The sequence below is a fragment of the Lottia gigantea genome (genome assembly GCF_000327385.1).
Source record: "Lottia gigantea unplaced genomic scaffold LOTGIsca_82, whole genome shotgun sequence".
Taxonomy (NCBI): domain Eukaryota; kingdom Metazoa; phylum Mollusca; class Gastropoda; family Lottiidae; genus Lottia; species Lottia gigantea.
The window spans coordinates 63,049-81,237 of NW_008710725.1; the positions used below are offsets into that span (position 1 = coordinate 63,049).

At 33.2% G+C, this 18,189-nt stretch overlaps 3 protein-coding genes across 3 annotated transcripts; 1 reads left to right on the top strand and 2 right to left on the bottom strand.

Annotated features, from left to right (window-relative positions):
• Positions 1 to 365: 365 nt before the first annotated feature.
• On the bottom strand, positions 366 to 3,198 carry LOTGIDRAFT_197055 (hypothetical protein; the record flags this gene model as incomplete). The annotated part of the gene is made up of 5 exons (XM_009067384.1): positions 2,784 to 3,198; positions 2,108 to 2,368; positions 1,528 to 1,632; positions 1,046 to 1,138; positions 366 to 425 (listed from the first exon to the last, which is right to left on the bottom strand). Coding segments are annotated over exons 1-5 (612 nt in total), but the record flags the coding sequence as incomplete, so codon positions are not given.
• Positions 3,199 to 4,588: 1,390 nt separating this feature from the next.
• LOTGIDRAFT_236465 (hypothetical protein) lies at positions 4,589 to 11,474 on the bottom strand. Its single transcript, XM_009067385.1, has 9 exons — positions 10,977 to 11,474; positions 9,688 to 9,808; positions 9,241 to 9,336; positions 9,071 to 9,145; positions 8,055 to 8,155; positions 7,207 to 7,303; positions 6,221 to 6,301; positions 5,854 to 5,973; positions 4,589 to 4,993 (listed from the first exon to the last, which is right to left on the bottom strand). Exons 1-9 carry the CDS (start codon positions 10,994 to 10,996, stop codon positions 4,865 to 4,867), a joined length of 840 nt encoding a protein of 279 aa, XP_009065633.1. The 5' UTR covers positions 10,997 to 11,474; the 3' UTR covers positions 4,589 to 4,864.
• A 1,320-nt stretch (positions 11,475 to 12,794) lies between these two features.
• Positions 12,795 to 16,568, top strand: LOTGIDRAFT_197057 (hypothetical protein). The gene is made up of 8 exons (XM_009067386.1): positions 12,795 to 12,823; positions 13,215 to 13,325; positions 13,629 to 13,747; positions 14,257 to 14,435; positions 14,858 to 14,949; positions 15,256 to 15,326; positions 15,679 to 15,771; positions 16,000 to 16,568. The coding sequence occupies exons 2-8, from the start codon at positions 13,301 to 13,303 to the stop codon at positions 16,045 to 16,047; spliced, it is 627 nt and encodes a 208-aa protein (XP_009065634.1). The 5' UTR covers positions 12,795 to 12,823; positions 13,215 to 13,300; the 3' UTR covers positions 16,048 to 16,568.
• Positions 16,569 to 18,189: the final 1,621 nt, after the last annotated feature.

An 18,189-nucleotide genomic window follows, 5' to 3' on the forward strand; every position in this document is an offset into this window, starting at 1 on the left:
GAGTTTTCCATGGCTTCAATTTGTTAAAATAGTCTTAGTTCCCTTTGTCAGTGATGCAGGTTGGAGGGGCTGGCAGGTTGTGTCTTTCGTATAGGAAAATCAACTGAGACTGTGTGAACTACAGGCTGAGCACTGCTAAAGATCTCTCAAAAGTTGGAAAACGAAAATGAGTAGACAAATAACAAAAATTTCCCTCATTGCACACTGCACTCTATTCCACGTCATTTATCATCACTGACAAGGAGAAAACCAGATAGTATCAGCTGAAAGAGAGCTCCATTGGTATAAATATTTATAACAAGTTTTTTAACCTGTCCAGAAAGTATTCTCTGTCTAATGTAGCTGTTGTCTTCACTGCCTTGTTTAAATGCGAAGTGAAGAGACATTAACTCATATAAACAACATCCAAAACTCCATGAATCAGCCTATAAATAATAAACTTTGTTATGATGCAAGGCAGCTTCAACTTGATTCATCTATTTTCCAGACATGCGTAGTAGGGTATATCAAATGTCTGAGAATCACTAGCCTCTGTTGGACATCAAGAATACGTTAGCTGTTGAGTGGTATTAAATAATGGTATAAGGTTTTGTAAGAGACTCTCTTACAGAAGCACTGGCCTAGGTCACAAGTAGGGACTGTGGATTTCAGCATTGGAATACATCAATTTGATAGAAAATCGCCTACTTCTGGAGAGATTTCCAAGATAAACAAATAATTCAGAAATGCAAAGGGAGTTAATGAAAGGGGATCTAATCTACTATGGAGAAGAACATTACTCAGAGTTTATTCCTTTTGTAAGCAGTCACCAATGATCAAATATAAAATCTGATGTCAGTTCATTAGTTGTATAGAATCATGTTCATAAATTTCTTATGTTACAACATATCTACTAAAAAAAAAAAAACTTTTGAAATTCACACAGCAAACTGATTTGTAAATCATTTAACAGTCCCTCATACGAGGTTTACCTACTAAAATGAAACACGGTAGAAATATGAAAGAGTTTAAGACATGTTAAAGAGATGATGGAATACAAGTTTACCTTATAATTATACTGTTGATGTAGAAATATTTCTGGAGCTATGTATAATGGAGTACCAACGTATGATTCAGCTACAGCTATTGTGTTTTCCAACTGCCTAAAATTACACATTTCAAATCAGTTTTAGTCAGTTTTGATTTAATTGTAGTAGGACCTGATCTCATATCTTTACCCATCTATTACGAACTGCAGCTTATACCTTGACTGCAATAGCCACTTTTTGTTTTTGTAAATGCAGTAATTTGATTGGATTGAAGCGAATAGAACCAATCAGTGCCCTTGACAGAAACACTGTTAATAAACACTTCAGCTGCATGTGTAATAGAGGGCTATGATTGGCTGTATCTTTTTTTTAGAATTCACATATCTATCATTTTTCTTATTTTGTAGAATTCACATAGCCAAACTTTTGCATATTACGGAGAGTTTTTCAGAGTTTGATATTTCCGTATAGGTGGCTAATAAATAATAAATATTAGGACATACTTAGATATACCAAAATCTGCTAGTTTAACATGGTTGTCTTTCGTTAATAAAATATTCTTTGTTTTAATATCGCGATGGATGATATGCTTCTTGTGTAAATACTGAAACAAAAAGCAAAAAATAAATTTTACTTGTAAAACTTAAGTAGGGACACTGGCTGAATTAGGTCAGTTTTCTGAAGATCTCTTCTTGTCAAACTTCAGTAGTGACAGAGGCTGATATAGATCAGTTGTCTGAAGATATAATTTGTGTTAGAAGGCGATGATAACATAACTTCCTTGAGTGGCATTAAGTAACTGGGGTATGAAGAACTTGACACAATTATATAGATAACAATTACTTTAATAAATAACTTGAAACGTTTCAACGAAGGTCGCAAGTTATTCATTAAAGTAATTGTTATCCATATAATTGTGTCCTGTAATGATGATAACATAGTCTCACTAAAACACTGGCCTAGGTCACAAGGTATAGCTTAATGATAAAACAAGGTACCAGTTACAGGTTAAGTGAAACAGGTCTTAGTGTATCCTACAGACTTCAGCCCAATAAGAGAGAATGATTTTTAAAACTTACAAGTATTGCTGATGCTATCTGACTCGCGAATCGATAAACCTCTGATTCCGTGAGATATTTTGAAGGTTTGAGAGCCTGGAGGTAGTCATGGAGATCGGTTCCAGGACAATATTCTAATAATAATAATATTTTATCTTTGTGTAGATGCCCGGTATAATATTTAACAATATGTTTATGGTTTAAATTTTTCATAATCTCCATTTCCTGAAGCATTCTTTCTCTCAACGGCCCCTTGTCGCTTTCCATAATCTTCAGAGCCAACTGAAATAAAAATGGACAAATTTCATTATCATCAGAAAATATTTTGAAGAAGTATAAAAATAATAGCTTTATTGTTCTATTTCAAAAAAGAAAGAAAAACCAAAGGAACTCATTCTGATTTTGAACTCTATAACTTTAATTTTCAAATCTGGGAATCCAGTTTGTCTGCAATCTAAATACAAACTCAGTCTTATAGCTAGCTCTTTCTGGTCAATTTGAGGAGATAACAAATACATTGGTGGGTAGCACCCTGTTTATCAGAACATTTCCATTTCCGATACAATCCTGCCGTTAATCAAATTTCCAGATAGCGGTAGTTGAAACATGTCATAAAAAGAGTTATGTCCCTTCCTATTTGGACACCTGTCACAGCATAACAAATGACAAACAATCTAGACAAGTCACAAACACCTACCTCTTTCTGTTTTTGTTTAGAACTTTTAAAATTCATTAAGTACACAATTCCCATAGCTCCTCTACCAAGCTGCCTTTCTATTTTTACATCCATCTTGAATTCAGGTTTGTGTGTCTGCGGGTTTAGGCCAGGTAGATTGGTAAGATTTTACTAAGAAAACTCTCTCTACATCTCTATTTTTTTTATGCGTCCACGAAGAATCACTTGTCTTGTCACTTGCATACCCCACCCGGCAATAATATCATCGGCGCGAAAGAAAATTATGATTTTCAAGTTACCAAAGCTTTATCTATCAAAGATTCGTCTTTGCCTTCTTGGAGAATTCAATCGTAGAGAAATATGGCTGTCAGCAATCATAATCAGAGAATATTCATTCTGGACTATTTAAAACCATAATAAAATAATAAAAATTTCCAGAAATGTCAACTTCCTGGTAGCCATTTGTAAACAAAAACACAACCTTCAACTTCAGGCGACTTCCGGTAAGTTCCATAACTCTGGCGTCAAACTCAAACGTCAAAGCGTAATCAGGGTTTGGATTTTTGTTTATGGTTATTTAATTTTTTGTATGTCTTTTGTGACAAGACTAAATATTTTTTTATTGTATTTATGAGCCGAAATTCAGAATTGTGTTTACATTAGTGTTAGGTGTGAAACAATGAATTTACGATTTTGGCTCAGACCACAGTAAAATAGTTCATTAATAATGTAAAGGGCGATGTTTCTGACTCTATTCTAGCCTCTAATAGCTGTTTTGAAAATTGTTGGCTTGTGCAGGAACAGAAAACAAGGCCCTGTTTGATGGGGATTTTCTTAAGTAGACTGAAATATCTGTTTTATTCCAGACTCTGATAGTGATAAAGCTATTTAGACAGATGTCGGCTGGTGTAGAGACAGAAAAAATTGGGGACCTTCCACATCTCCGCAGGTGCTGGGGTTTTTAAAAGCTATTTAGATACCTTGGATCTGCAAAACCCATATATATTTGGAAAGATGAATATTTTTGTAGTTCAGTCTTACCATCATTTTCTCCCTACACCATTTATGTCTCCAGTTCCATCAAATTTGTTTTTGAATGAAATTGATCTAGAATCGGCCATTTAAAACTCTATGCGCAGCCAAAAGTTCAGAGAGAAAATATTCATCTTTCAAAATATATTTGGGTTTTGGCAGATCTGATTTAAATAAATAATATGTTTTAAACACCCTCCTTCTCTGAGGTGCAGAAAATATCCACAAAACAGGGTCTAGTTTTTCTGTCTCCACACCAGCCAACAACTTTCAAAATAGCTATCAGATATTTGTGAAGCTTTCTAACTGAAAAAGAGTAGACTAATGCTACTGTCCTGGCAAAATTTCCCTCATTGCACACTGCCCGTCATCACTAGCCTAGTCAGGTGCAATATTGGATGTAAAACTCCATTCATTTCATTTCAAACATCAGTCAGTGGCTGCCACTAGTTTCTGCTACAGGCTGTTGACACTTAAGAACCAAAAAAACTTGAGCCAGACTCTTTTAGGAATTTTAGGGCCGCTGGACAGTCTGCTAGTTCGAGTTCATTAAGCAGCTGAAACTAGTTTTGATGTTGGGCTTCATAGGGACTCAGTCTAAGTCTTATAGCTAGCTCTTTCTGGTCAATTTGAGAAGATAACAAATACATTGGTGGGTAGCGCCCTGTTTATTGGAACAACTTGAGCCAGATTCTTTTAAGAATTTTAGGGCCGCTGGACAGTCTGCTAGTTCGAGTTCATTAAGCAGCTGAAACTAGTTTTGATGTTGGGCTTCATAGGGACTCAATATTTTTAGTTGAAACCAGTTTATTTTGCTTAAATCCACACAGTAGTTTTTATTCAAAGACCATAACAAAGTTAAAAAGTTTACATAAGCCTTTTAAATAGTTTGGGCATTAAAAATTGACAGTAATTAGTTACTTTGACATCTGTAGTTATAAAAAGTCTTATATGCAGTCAGACTTCTCAATTTCATGGAGCCTTAACTTAAGTTTGTTGAACTCTGAAAATTGATTTTGGGCGAAGTCACATAGGAAGGATCCAATTTTGATAGTGAGTTGGGAACAATACTACTGATTGACTTTCAGATATTGTTCCATTTTAAAATTTTTGAGAGCTTCCATTACACCAATATCGGAAGGTAAATTTAGAATTACTGGTGCTAGCAGTAGATTTTGAGGAACAATTGTCCCCATCTTCTGAAATATACAAATATATCATTCAAGATAGAAAATACAAATTGACCGCTGACTTGAGAAATGAGACTATTCTACAATAAATGCTTTGATCTGATCCATCCAAGATTTTGCTCATTTGGTAGTCAAGTGGCAACACTTTAAAATTCTATTTTTCTAATGTGGTAAATTTTAAACAGGTCACATTCAAAATCAAGTTCCATTAGACAAGTTCTCTCTAGAAATTTTCAAAAAATAATCAAGTTCTGATCATACATAGGAAACAAAACGGTTTCAAATTCTGTAGAGTACTATTTCTGTGGCATTTTTATCTTTATATCCATTTTTTACAATGTACAACAGCACTGTAAATTGCCTTTAGTTTTAGATACAAGAATTAAAGGGATAGTAAAGAGGTTTTCTAAATTTTTTATGTGTATTGGGGACACTGATAGCGTCAATTTTGCACAATTCCACTAAAACAAAATGTGTCATGACTTTACCCGTTCAATACTTTTGAGGGGGTGATGTCATAAAACATGTTAATTTTAGTGGAATTGATAGAACCACAGATGTCTGATAGAAAATTGAAATGGTGCAAATTAATGCTGTCAGTGTCCCCAATACACATAAAAAGTTTAGAAAACTTCTTTACAATCCTGTAAGTATTTTCAATCAAATGAATGAGTGAAATAAAAATCTGTCACTGTAAATAATATGCACCCGAAAAAATACAAAAATAATCCCATGACATTAATTCTATCTTATTTCAGCTTAAATAAGCAACTTATGTGATATTTTGTAGTTTGTTAGTTTCATTATATCAATCATCATTTTATAATTTCCCTATATAAAGCTAACCCATATTTTGGTTGATATATTACCTGTAGAACATATAAAACATTGTCCATATTAAAGCGTTGGTTAACATCAGAAGTCAGTAAACCATGTACCAAGTTGTGTAGATCCTTATTGTATATCCCAAGGAATGGCAGGGGGTTGAACTAAAACAGAAATTATAACTATGAAAACACAAATAATGGCATCAATTTCAACTTGTGATTTAAGTCAAACAAACAAACAACAAGCAATTACCCTTCAAATTACGTCAAATATTTTTGCCATTAAGCATTATTTTCAACTCTTTATTGCCACTTAGATAATATCAATATTTAAAAAAAATCTTTTGTAACATTTTCACTTCAAACATTGTAAACATTGACCTATCATATATAAAATTTTTTTATTAACCTTTCCTAAAAAAATGACACCAAAAGCGTATTGCAGCGTCATCAATTCATACAAAACACATCCAAAACTCCAACAATCTGCCTACAAAAACAATAGCACAATATGTAGAACCCGTTTCCTGATAAAGTAAGGAAGGACGGACGGGGGTGCCAACAATATACGTCCACATAGAGAGATGTGGGCGTATAAAAAGGCTGTAATATGGCTCTACATTAGGTTTTGTTCTCTCACAATTCCTTGTTTTTTCAAGAAACTGTTTTACATGAATTTTTAATTAGTTAATAATATTATCAGAATGACAGGCCTTTAGTAGAATACTTTTTATATGCCCACATGGAAATGTGGTATTAAAGGATGGTATTTGATGTCAAGTTTTATAATTTATTACACATGGAAATGTGGACGTATATTGCTGTCACCCCTGTCCGTCTACATTTTTTGTTTGCATGATAAAGGCTACAGTTTTTATTCGATCTTAATGAAACTTGGTATGCATGTATATATGGACCAGATCTTGTTCAAGTTCGAAAATGGTAATAATCAGATGAACGGTTATTGCCCTTGACTTAGTAAAAACCTTTCAAAATTGGCTTTTCCTATTGAAAAATTGCGTTGTGGCTTTTGTCAGGCATTCCTTGAGATACAATAGAGATTTAATATAAAATATATGAAAATTAAGAACATGCAAATTTGATTTTGTTTATCGAGCCAGACTGACTAATTAAATGAATTTGTCAAATGAAAACCAAATTTGAAATTTTCCAAGATATTGAAGGTATAATCCTTGACATAAATTTTTCAAAAAGAGGTTGTGAAGGTTCTACTATAAATATCAGTAAATTTACTATTAGCATAACAAAAAATTTTATAAACTTTATCCCCGTGTCAGTGCCTTCTGTTGAATAGGGACTGGTTGTTTTAGCCACTTTACTTTGAGAAATCTTGTCATAAGCGAACTTGATAAGATAGATAGAATACGAGCCTACCTTATAACTATATGGTAGACTATTGAGTATTTCAGGTGCCATGTAAAACAAGGTACCACATTGTGTTTTCACTGCGACTACTGAATTTTCGACCTGCTTAGAATTCAAAGTTGCAAATTTCTTTTATTTCTATTTTGATTTAATTGTACAAGGCCCTGATTTTCAAATTGTCATTGCTTTATGAGGATGTTTTTTGAAGATTTATATCTTGTCAGATTCAGTAAGCTATCAGCTAGTAACCTATATAATTATGTGACCACATACCTTTAAGAGTGAAAAAAATAATTAAGGAATGAACTGAACATCGATGTATGTTTATACATAAGTGTACACAGGTTTTTTCTGTTTATACATCGATAAACTGAAAAAATGTTCAGGTCATAATTAAACCAACTCGAATATACGTGTTTAAATAAACAACTTAAGGCACTAAATTGGCGTATAAATACCTAAAATTTTAACATAACGTTAATGAACTGATACTAACAATAGAGACGTCCTAAAGAACAGCCAGTCAGCAATAAGTAGGTCACCCTATTTACTGTCTACTGCCTGAAAGTTGACGGACAACCACGTTGAAAGTGCAATTATTGAAAGACGAGTTTGAAATAAGTCTGTAATTCATGATATTGTTGGAATTTGGAGTGTGCACATTCGAAAAATACCGTCATAGTTGACATTCGAAGGAACGACATCGACGCCGTGTAGTGGCAGCATCAATCAAACTCAATGATAAAAGTAGTCTGTTAAGGGGCGGAGCTTATATTTTGATTTCGTTTACACAGATATAAACCGAATGCACTTGTGTTGCACGTGAATGTTTCTTAAAAAGCAGGATGGGTTTTTACTTTGATATTCCATAATCTGCAAGCTTGACATTCTGGTCCATTGTTAACAGAATATTCTCTGGTTTAATATCACGATGTATAATGTTATTCTGGTGTAAATACTGAAACAAAAAAGAAAAGAATAGAAAAAATCCATATACCTTATTCACGGGTCAACCATATTGAATCCAGAAGGAGGCTCATAACGCAAACAAACAAAGATAATAGCATGTCATTGGGGACTCACTGCAGTAAAATCCCCACCTTGATGTCTTTAAAACCTCCTTCTCAAATCCCACTAACTCAAAACTAATCATTTTTACATTATTAAATTTGGAAGCTATTTAATGATACTTTGAGATGAATTTTATCCTCCTGGAACATACAGCTGAGAAAGGGCAGTTTAAAGCCCATTTTCTCGCTGTTGATTGAGTGTCCATGCTATTTGAAATAGACTATTTTACGCACGCACCAGGGTATATATGATCTGCAAATATTAAAGTGGATATCAGATCACATTTCACAGTGAAAAGAGTGCCCTTGTTGAAAATATTATTCCGCTTTGAATTAATCATCACATCTGCTATCATCAGCAAAATTACCCCATTAAATACAACTTGTTATAGATTAATCAAACGAATAACCTTACATAACTTTCATTTGTTACAACTATGAGTAAAGTTAACAACATTTATTTGTGTCATCAGTACAAATATATTTATTGATAAAAATCACTCAACAATAGATCTTTTGATACAGGTGAATTTGCTGACACCTGGAATCTAAAAATAGTATCCTGCCACCCTCCAGTCTTTTTAACTATCAGTTTTCATCACGTATTATTTTACGGAAAAGGAGGGGGGAGGCGTTTATTCAGACAGGGGCTTCAATCAGAATGAATACGGTATTCTTACAAACTCTGAAAGAAATGGCAATTTTTATTGAATTTTTATCTCTACATCTGGGAATTTGTCAGTTAAAATTTGGTCATCCAAACTTCAGCTGAAATTATGAATAAAAACAATTTTACAACTTACCATAATAGCTGATGCTATCTGACTCGCGAATTTTACAGCTTCTGATTCTGTGAGATAATTTGAAGGTTTGCGAGCCTGGAGATAATTTCTGAGATCGCTGCCAGGACAATATTCCATTAATAATAATATAGTACCATTCATTTGGTTGTCATAGCCAACATAAGATTTACCACATTTCCATGGTTTAAATTTTTCATAATTTCAATTTCCTTCATCATTCTCATTCCATCTACATGATCACTATATTTGATCTCCTTAACAGCAAGCTGAAATTCAAGTGGGAAAATTTCATCATAGTCACCATCAGAAAAATAACGTTAGTTTAAAAGTAACAACTCGGTTTTGAAAAAGGGAAGATCAAATTTTGTATTATCACACTTTGAACATTAAATCTGAAATCAGGTTTGTCTACGATATAATTCTAATTTGGTGATTTTTATAAGATTTGATGGAAAACAATTCAAGCAAGCAATCCAGTAGAACTCACATGAATCTTCAAATGATATAATTAGAATCTATTTTTACTGATATTTTAAAGTTGATTCTGTTCTTATACAAGATTACTGGTTACTTGATTTAAAGTAATACTTATACTGTATATTATCACAAACATTTACCTGGTATATATAATGGTATATATCATTTCCTATTTCCATCAAATAAACAGTTCCAAATCCTCCGCTACCCAGTTTTCTTGTAATCTTAACTTTATCCCACATTCTTTCAAAAGGTTTGATACTGAAAACAGAAAATTGAACAAAAATTTTTGTATAATGATTAAATGTACAGGAAGTTGTAGGAATAATTGACAGTCATTAGGAAATTAACACACAAGTATTCAAAAACAGATAAAATCTATTTTTCATGACATGTTTGAATGAAATTTTGATTAACAAATAACTTTTCTTGAAATTGCATGCGTTTTAGAGATTATTGATGACGTCATGACATCATATTGTTGTTGACATCATTACTCTCGTTGTACAGCTGTTTTTGATATTTTAACCATTTTTAGAATACTTTATGTTATAGGTGAACAGATATTGTTCATTGCATGGCACGGTTAAATTACTGGGTCATCATTATGATGTCATAATGTCAAACCACACAAAGACACATTATTTAATAAAATTCTGACATAAACTGTCACCTCTATCACCAACAAATTTTGATGAGTTTTTACTGAGTCAAGAGCAATAACTCAAAAACCATTCATCGAAATATAGCCAACTTCAGACTTGACAATGATCTCATCATTATAAATATTAACACCAAATTTCATTCAAATCAGATAAAAACTGTTGTCTCTATTGCGTTCACAAGCCAATTGTAGACCGACGGGCGGACAGGGGCGACGACAATATACAACCCCATTATAATGTGGTGATTCCAAAAAGAAAAAACAGGCAGCAATAACCAACCACAGACTTTTTGATGGGATCACCAATACCACTAGTAGTACAGCGATTCATTTGATGTACTGGTATACTGAACTTGATGTAATAAATAATAAAACTTGACATCAAATACCATCCTTTAATACCCTTGGTCATATTTTATAGCGCAACTAACCTGCGTGAATTTTATACCTGCCGCGGTAGGTATTTTCAATGGTAATGACGTAAGTGACTATTTATAGGCAATGACTAATGGTTTTTTTATTTTTTTTTTTTTTTATTGTAAAGCGCCTTTTTTGATGTAATATTCTAAATCGCTCTATATCAAATAAAGTATTTGTATTTGTATAGAAAAATTCCTCTGTTTGAAATTTCAATTATATTTTTTTGTGATCTTTATGCTCTATGACATAAGTAAGTATAAGATTATACTTAGTAATTGAAATTAATCATAAAATATTAGAAACAATCTTGCACTCTACCTGAATCTTTTGCATATAGTTACTTACTTTAACCTTGAACTTGTCATCTTAAAACTATTTAATTTTTAACTAAGCTTACTATTTTAAGGTCTTGTTTATTTGAATTTCTGAATTTGCAATCTGTATAATCACACAGAATTTCATTAAAATCAGAAAATAACTCTTGTCTCTTTTATAATTAACAACCATTTTCATGACTTATGAAGTCAATTTTTTTTATAATAATTCAACTAAGCCCTCAAATCACTTGTGCGTATGTGTACATGATATAATATTCTAGAAAAACTGATATATAGGTGTAAATTTGCATTTATCAAATCACAAAATAGTCCACAAATATTCAAGATTGAGATAAAGTCACTGTCAAAATTAAATCTTCCACACAGTTGTATGAGACAGGACTTGTATAAGAAAATAAGGATTTCCTTAAAAACAAATTTGATATGTGTTTAGTTAACCTAAACATGAAATTGAAGAAGATCAGTGATATTCTATTTTAACTAGGCCTACTGATAAAAATATCATAAAAGGTAAGTAAAACTCAAGCTTACAAATTTCCTAATACAAAACAGTAGGGTTTCTAATAATTAGGTGACACAAAATAGATTACACGGAAAACCTAAGAGAAAATCACAAAGTACTAAGGATTATTTACATATTTTCAAGACTCAAATCAACCCCCCAAAGTGGCGCATCTGTTCCGTCAAAATTAAAAGAACTTTCAAACATGGATAATTATGGATACACATGGATTTGAAGGGTCAAATTTCGATTGGTAAGCTGTGAACATTATTATTGATTAAATAGCGGACCATTTCATGTTTCTGGGGTATGATTTATTCTGGGAAATTCCGCATCTGTCTCTTATTAGATATCAGAAGTTATACCTTCTTGTTAATACAGTCAAGTAACCTAATTTTGTGCTAACCTATTTTTCATGCATCTCCAGAAATGATTAATAATTTACATGCGCGACCTCGCGTGATCTCCACATTTGCTTGTTTTGATAAACATGGGTTATTTGTACAATGTCAGCTAGTAGAATGAATCCAGTAGTTTCAAGCAAGGTTAAATGTATTAATGTATACTTTGACAAATACAATTTTTTATCAGCCGAATTTCCTTATAATCCCTAGCTGTAATCAGAATTTCAAGTGTTGTCTGCTAGAATGTAGTCCAACGCATGAAGTCACGTGATCAACTAGCGGATTCCGTGTCAGCCGAAAAAATTCTATGGAACACAAAGTGGACCATATTCTTATGTTGTTTCAATGACTTTTAGCAATAAATAAGTATCCATACAACATGTTTTTCTAGACTTATTTATAGATCAAACATTGTACACGAAAATAGGTGACGCATTCTGCCGCCGTTGCCGAGTTGGTTGCTCATGAAATATGGGTTAAAGTGAAGGATTCATAAAGAAAATCGAAATAAACCAATTTTAATTATTTTGTAGAATATCTGAAGAAACATCTAAGATATAAAAAAAATTGTTTTTTTAAATTTGACGAAATTCGGTGTTGAATCCTTGTATGCACGAAAATAGGTTACACAACTATATATCTTGTAAAGTAACCTTACTGAATCTTAGCCTGGATCTATGTAACGTATCTTATGTAAAATAAAGATTTGTTTTTATCTTTTTCGGGAAATGCATCGCAGCTCGTTCATCCGATAATCTCGGTCTTTGAATATTCATCCTGGACATTTTAAAACGAAAACCCTAATAAAAATTTTAAAAAATTCCACAAATTTCAACTTCCTGGTAGTGGTAGCCATTTGTAAACAAAAACACGACTTCCGGTAAGTTCCATAACTCTGTTGTTTACAAAATTTTGGTGCCGAACTCAAACGTCTAAGCCAAAATCAAGGTTTGTATTTTAGTTTATGGTTCTTTTATTTATTATATAACTATTGTGGCAAGACTAGATATTCAGTTTGTATTGTCTGGCCAAAATCGGAGTTGGTTTAATTTTTGTACAACAGTTTTTAGTGTGTGTCAAAATCAATGGATTTAAGATTTTGGCTCAGACCACAGTTAAATAGTTGATTAAGTAACTTCCATGTTCTAACTAGCGATGGTTTTAATTTGAACCTTGCTTATCCTTACACCATCCCTTTTGTCTAATCGAACAGAATAAATAGAGAAAACTGCCAAAATGCAACCAACAAATATCAGGGGATTTCACAACTCCAGTTTGAAGTCTAACTTGTGTTTTTTTTCTTATCTCAAATTAAACAGTCCATATGTTTTCATACAAGGGACCTGGTGAATGGTCAATGTAAACCAAAAGAGAAAATGGTGTGATTTGAGGTTGAGAGGAATAGAAGATAAAAGTAAATAGAAAATGGAGGCTGTTAACAGATATCAAGGTGGGAAAATAGAACTTTGCTCAAAATTGTAGATAGATGTTTTCAACGCTTTAAGACTGTGTTTTAGAATCTCTGGCAAGCCCAAGGAGCTTCCTTAATATCTTGTGGAGAGGGGGGAGGGGTGGTAATTATTTAAGGTGGATGGGGCTCAGCTATGGTGCTGAGGTAATCTGAGATGTAGAATTTATGATGTATTTTAACCACTGATCAATTTTTTTGAGTGAATTCCAAGAATTTCATCTTCTGTAAAATTGGAAATGAAAGATTATTCGAATAACCGAGCTATCTGGTATCTATTTTTAGTATCAGCTGATATTTTAAGTGAATTTCTGGAGGTAGCCATACATGGTATATTATATAACAGAAGTTTGTACCCACATGGAGTGTTTCAGAGACGGAAAAAATATAACGTACCTATACAAGTAAGCTATATCTCTTCTGTAATTCCTAGACAGTTGAAAATCAAAAAACGAGTCATGTCCTCTTAGATTATCCATGTTAATGATTGAAAAATAGTAGGTTAATGCTGTTGTCCTGACCAAAATTTCCCCAATTGAGCACTGCAAGATATTACTTGTCCTTACAAGCAGTTGCAGAAAAGTGGGACATAAAACTCCATTTCATTTTTCATTCCTCTGTAATAACTTTGTAAGCTCAAATTTAATTTTCTAAGAAGAATTCTAAAAGATGTAACCCGATCTCAAAAATGGGATTCTTGTCTTAATTCAGATTATCTACTGTCTTGATAACAACCGATTTGAAAGTGTTACTCATTAACACAATCTTGTTTACTTTCTAGAACTAGAAACTTATACGTCCTGTGCCTGTGCTTTCGTAATATTGTTTTCAATGCAATGTTACAACCATTCTTCCCAAAGAAACTTCACAAAACAAAATATTTGAAAATGTTCTAAAGATATTTATGTTTCAGGTTTGCCTTCATCCTGACGTGACAATCTATATCAGTAGAATTGTGGAAAGTTGTAAAATATTATTAGAAACTGGGGAAATAGAGAAAATTGTCATTATTATTTTATCATCCGATAACTTTACACCTCTAGAAAGATTTAGTTTTGAAATTGCTCATAATGTCTCTCACAATAAAACCAGGTATGTTCTGGGTTATTGCCCTTGTCTGATCGAAATTATTGAAAATCATCTTATTTAGAAATTTCCTGAGGTTTTGCAAGGCCATTTTGCTCCAATTCTCAATTTTTGAGAAATTCAAGCAAAAGTGGGAACATTTCTAAAACCACACGTTATTGCAAACTTCCTCTTATACCTTGACTGAAATTGCCAATTTTCTTGTGTCACAGAAGTTTGAAAGTGCAGCGATTGGATTGGATTGGATTGTAAGCTAATGAATACATCCAATCAGAGGCGTCGATAGAAAGTCTGTAAAAACTAATGTTTACAGTCTTTCTGTCCAGGGCTCTGATTGACTGTATTCGTAATAACTTGATAGATGGGCAGGGAATTGAAGTGTGTTATTTATAAAAACCTTTCAAATTTCTTGTATTACTTCATTCTAGTGATGAATATCTGTTTGAAATGGAGGCCTCTCTCAGATCGTTTTTATTAAAATTAACAGTTTGTGATGCCATGTTGAAACCTTTACCAGAGGGTACGTACCATATATTTCCGAATATAATGCGCACCCGTGTATAATACGCACCCCTTCCTTTTCCCATTATACACTAGAAAAATCAATTTACCCATGTATAATGCTGTATAAAACTTCTGCGACTCTGTAATTTACTTCCCTAATGTTTCTGCTGTATTTCAAACTATTTAGTGAGATATAGATGCATAATCTGAAAGTCCTAAGTCCTAAGTCCCACTTTCTTGAACAACTTCTGGGAGTAATGTAGATTGACTTCTCCTGTTCAGTGAGTTAACTCTGTTCACTTTGTATTTTATTATATTCTAGACTGTACATGGACTGTTCATATTCACACACGAGACTCAGCTGTGGGTAAAATAGAGGAAAAACAAACTAAGGTATAGTACTGCTAGTAAATGATTTACTACAGACATCACTTTGCTTCAGGCATCACTGTACTTCAGGCATCACTTTCAACATTACAATTCATGGTTTGCTACAAATATTTCTTTAAAACTTTGACCTACTACAGACATCACTGTAAACTTTATGATTTTCTACAGACATCACTGAATTCTTTATGATTTACTACAAACATCACATTAGATCTTTATCATTTACTACCAACATTGACATTATAAATTTGTTGATTTATTACAGACATCACATTAATTCTTTATGATTTACTACGGACATCACTTTAGATTTTATCATTTACTACAGACATCACTGTAAACTATGTTATTTCAGGATTTTCCATGGATAGAAGCAGAAGAGAGCCAAACTGTTTTAAAAGATCCCTTGTTAGTTCCTTTACGAGCTATGAAGTCAGATTATTTTAAGGTAACCCTGAAACAAGATTAATCTAAACTGGCATTCGAACCCTACTACAGATAGTAAACCTTTCTTATATCTAGAAGATGCTATGAGAAACAGGTATACGCTTGGGAAAATACCAGGCATAATCACAGGCTTAGTACTCAATATAAGCAACAAAATTTAATGTTTTCTGATTTTTTTACCTTTATTTTTGAAGATGAAGGCTTTGATTTTGAATTTTATATTTTCCAGCTTCAGTTATTTGTAGAAGAAACAGGAGAAAAAGGACAGATGATTTAAAATGAAAATAGTTTGTGTTGAAACATGGATAATGGAAAGATGAAGAATTCACTAGTTACGTTATAATCTGGTCACGTTTTTCTCGAATTAAGGAAACCACTGACAGTGTACATGTCCTTATAAATATGTACTTACGTTCGTTAAATGAATACTTACGTTCGATAAATGAATACTTATGTTCGATAAATATGTACTTATGGTTGAATTTGGCTGTGACCAAACGAACACAACTTGTGATCAAAATAGACTTAAATTGCGGTCATAACGTACCTATAAAAGGTGAAAAGTCTAATAACTGTTTTGTTACTAAGTTCCCAATAGACAATGTGTTGTTTTAAACTAAAATTCACCATGGTAGACCAATGAAAAATATCTTACTACTATTATTATGTCTTTAAGGAATGTGGTAAAATTACGTTCGCATGACGTTTGTGTTCTGTTTATTTTTGTACCTTTTTCATAATTACCTTGATGTTAATATACAGTTTATTATTTTGTTGTATTAAATTATGTTATTTATATTCTCCTCTTTTCCTGCTTACTTACATCAAGCAAAAATATGGGCGATGTGGGTTCTTATTTCGATCAGTTTGTGAAAGTCTGTTTACCTTATATAAGTTAGAATTCATTCATAATTCCAGTTGACCCAGCTGTAAATGGGTAGAGATATCCAGGAAAGATCAATGTCAAGAGTTTTGGACAAGGATCAGCTGGTTGAAAGGATCCTTAACTGTGATCCGAAGTTATGTATTCTCAATTCTCAAAGAGGATACATTTTTCATCTAAATTCTAGGTTTTTCAGTCATCCAAAATTCCTTGGTTTAGATGTAGTCACAGTGGGTGTATATGATCATGCCTTATCATGCCTGGCACGTCGCGATTTTGCTCTACCTTATTTCTAATATTTGATTTGATAACAGCTGTAGGCGTATATGACCATGTCTGGCACACTTTCTTGGTGTTTTGCTCCACCTTATTTGTGATATCTTTGATATTTTTGATAACAGCTGTATATCTGACCTGTTTATCAGTAATCAACATTTTTATCACAAGCACAATGTTTATATCAAGATACAGAGAGTGATAATTACACCCGTGTCTAACCAAACGAATTGTAGGTGGCACAGAGTCGCCCAAGACTGGACTAGAGCTCCCAAAACGTTTTGGAAAGAATTCTTTGTCCTTTGTGACAAATTGTATCAAAACAACTTTAGGAAAATCTTTGTTGTCTTCTGTACAACCATCAGGATTTTTTGTTACCTCTGTTGCATCAAACTTTGGGAAAGGACCTTCGCTGTTCTTTGTGGATCATTCTGTTGGATCTGTGTCAACAGCTACCTGGGTGGAAAGCTTGAAGCATAGTTGAAAGGGTGTAGACAAAGGAACGCTATTCTGAAAAAAGAACAAGACTTCGAAGGTCGAACATTTGGATCTCGGAACTCTGCAGGACGCTCTTAAGTTGAATTGAACCTCCATCAAAACAATGGCTTTCAGAAAAATCATTTTCTACATCCAAGGTAAGACTTTAGTTAGTTTCAAGTGTCCATTAAAAACCGTTGTGATTTTCTACGAACTCATCCATTGTGTAACTCTTGGCAGTTTCTATGTTGTGGAACTCGTGGCAGTTTCTATGTTGTGGAGCATTGGCGGGGCATCTCAGTTGACCATTTGAAACTCATCAAGGACGTTCGCCTGGATCGATTCTACAATTTGCGTAATTATTCTGTGGGTGGTGGGAATTGTACTATCTGTCCCTTGTTACGCAGTTGGATGAAGACGGCAACACCTAACATCGTGCTCTGTGGGATATTTTGTAAGAACATTGGCATTATCCGTTTTTAATTGATGAGTCTTTAGCACCCAGGGACTCGACTGTTTCCTTGTCATCCTTGCCAGCCCTTCCCATCGGCTTTGCCCTCACCTCATGTTTCATAGAATTAGAAACGCCAGTGGAAGCGAGACAAACCACACCAACCGTTTCACCCTTGTACCGACGAAGCACCCCTGACATTTACAATAGATTAACATAGGTCTTAAAGTAAGCAATAGACTAGAGAAAAACATCAAAACAACACATTCAAATTCACTGCAAATATTTCATTTCCACACAATTTCAGTAGTATTTATTGACATGTAAAATAG

What these genes read in the sequence shown, in the direction of transcription:
- LOTGIDRAFT_236465 (XM_009067385.1), bottom strand. Translation starts at nt 10,996, where the DNA reads ATGACAAGTTCAAGGTTAAA. An exon ending in ATGACAAGTTCAAGGTTAAA is followed by an intron (nt 9,809 to 10,976) that starts GTAAGTAACTAT and finishes TTCTGTTTTCAG; the next exon opens with TATCAAACCTTTTGAAAGAA. An exon ending in AGATAGCATCAGCTATTATG is followed by an intron (nt 8,156 to 9,070) that starts GTAAGTTGTAAA and finishes TTTTTGTTTCAG; the next exon opens with TATTTACACCAGAATAACAT.
- LOTGIDRAFT_197057 (XM_009067386.1), top strand. Translation starts at nt 13,301, where the DNA reads ATGGAGGCTGTTAACAGATATCAAG. An exon ending in GTCTCTCACAATAAAACCAG is followed by an intron (nt 14,436 to 14,857) that starts GTATGTTCTGGG and finishes ACTTCATTCTAG; the next exon opens with TGATGAATATCTGTTTGAAA. An exon ending in TAGAGGAAAAACAAACTAAG is followed by an intron (nt 15,327 to 15,678) that starts GTATAGTACTGC and finishes ATGTTATTTCAG; the next exon opens with GATTTTCCATGGATAGAAGC.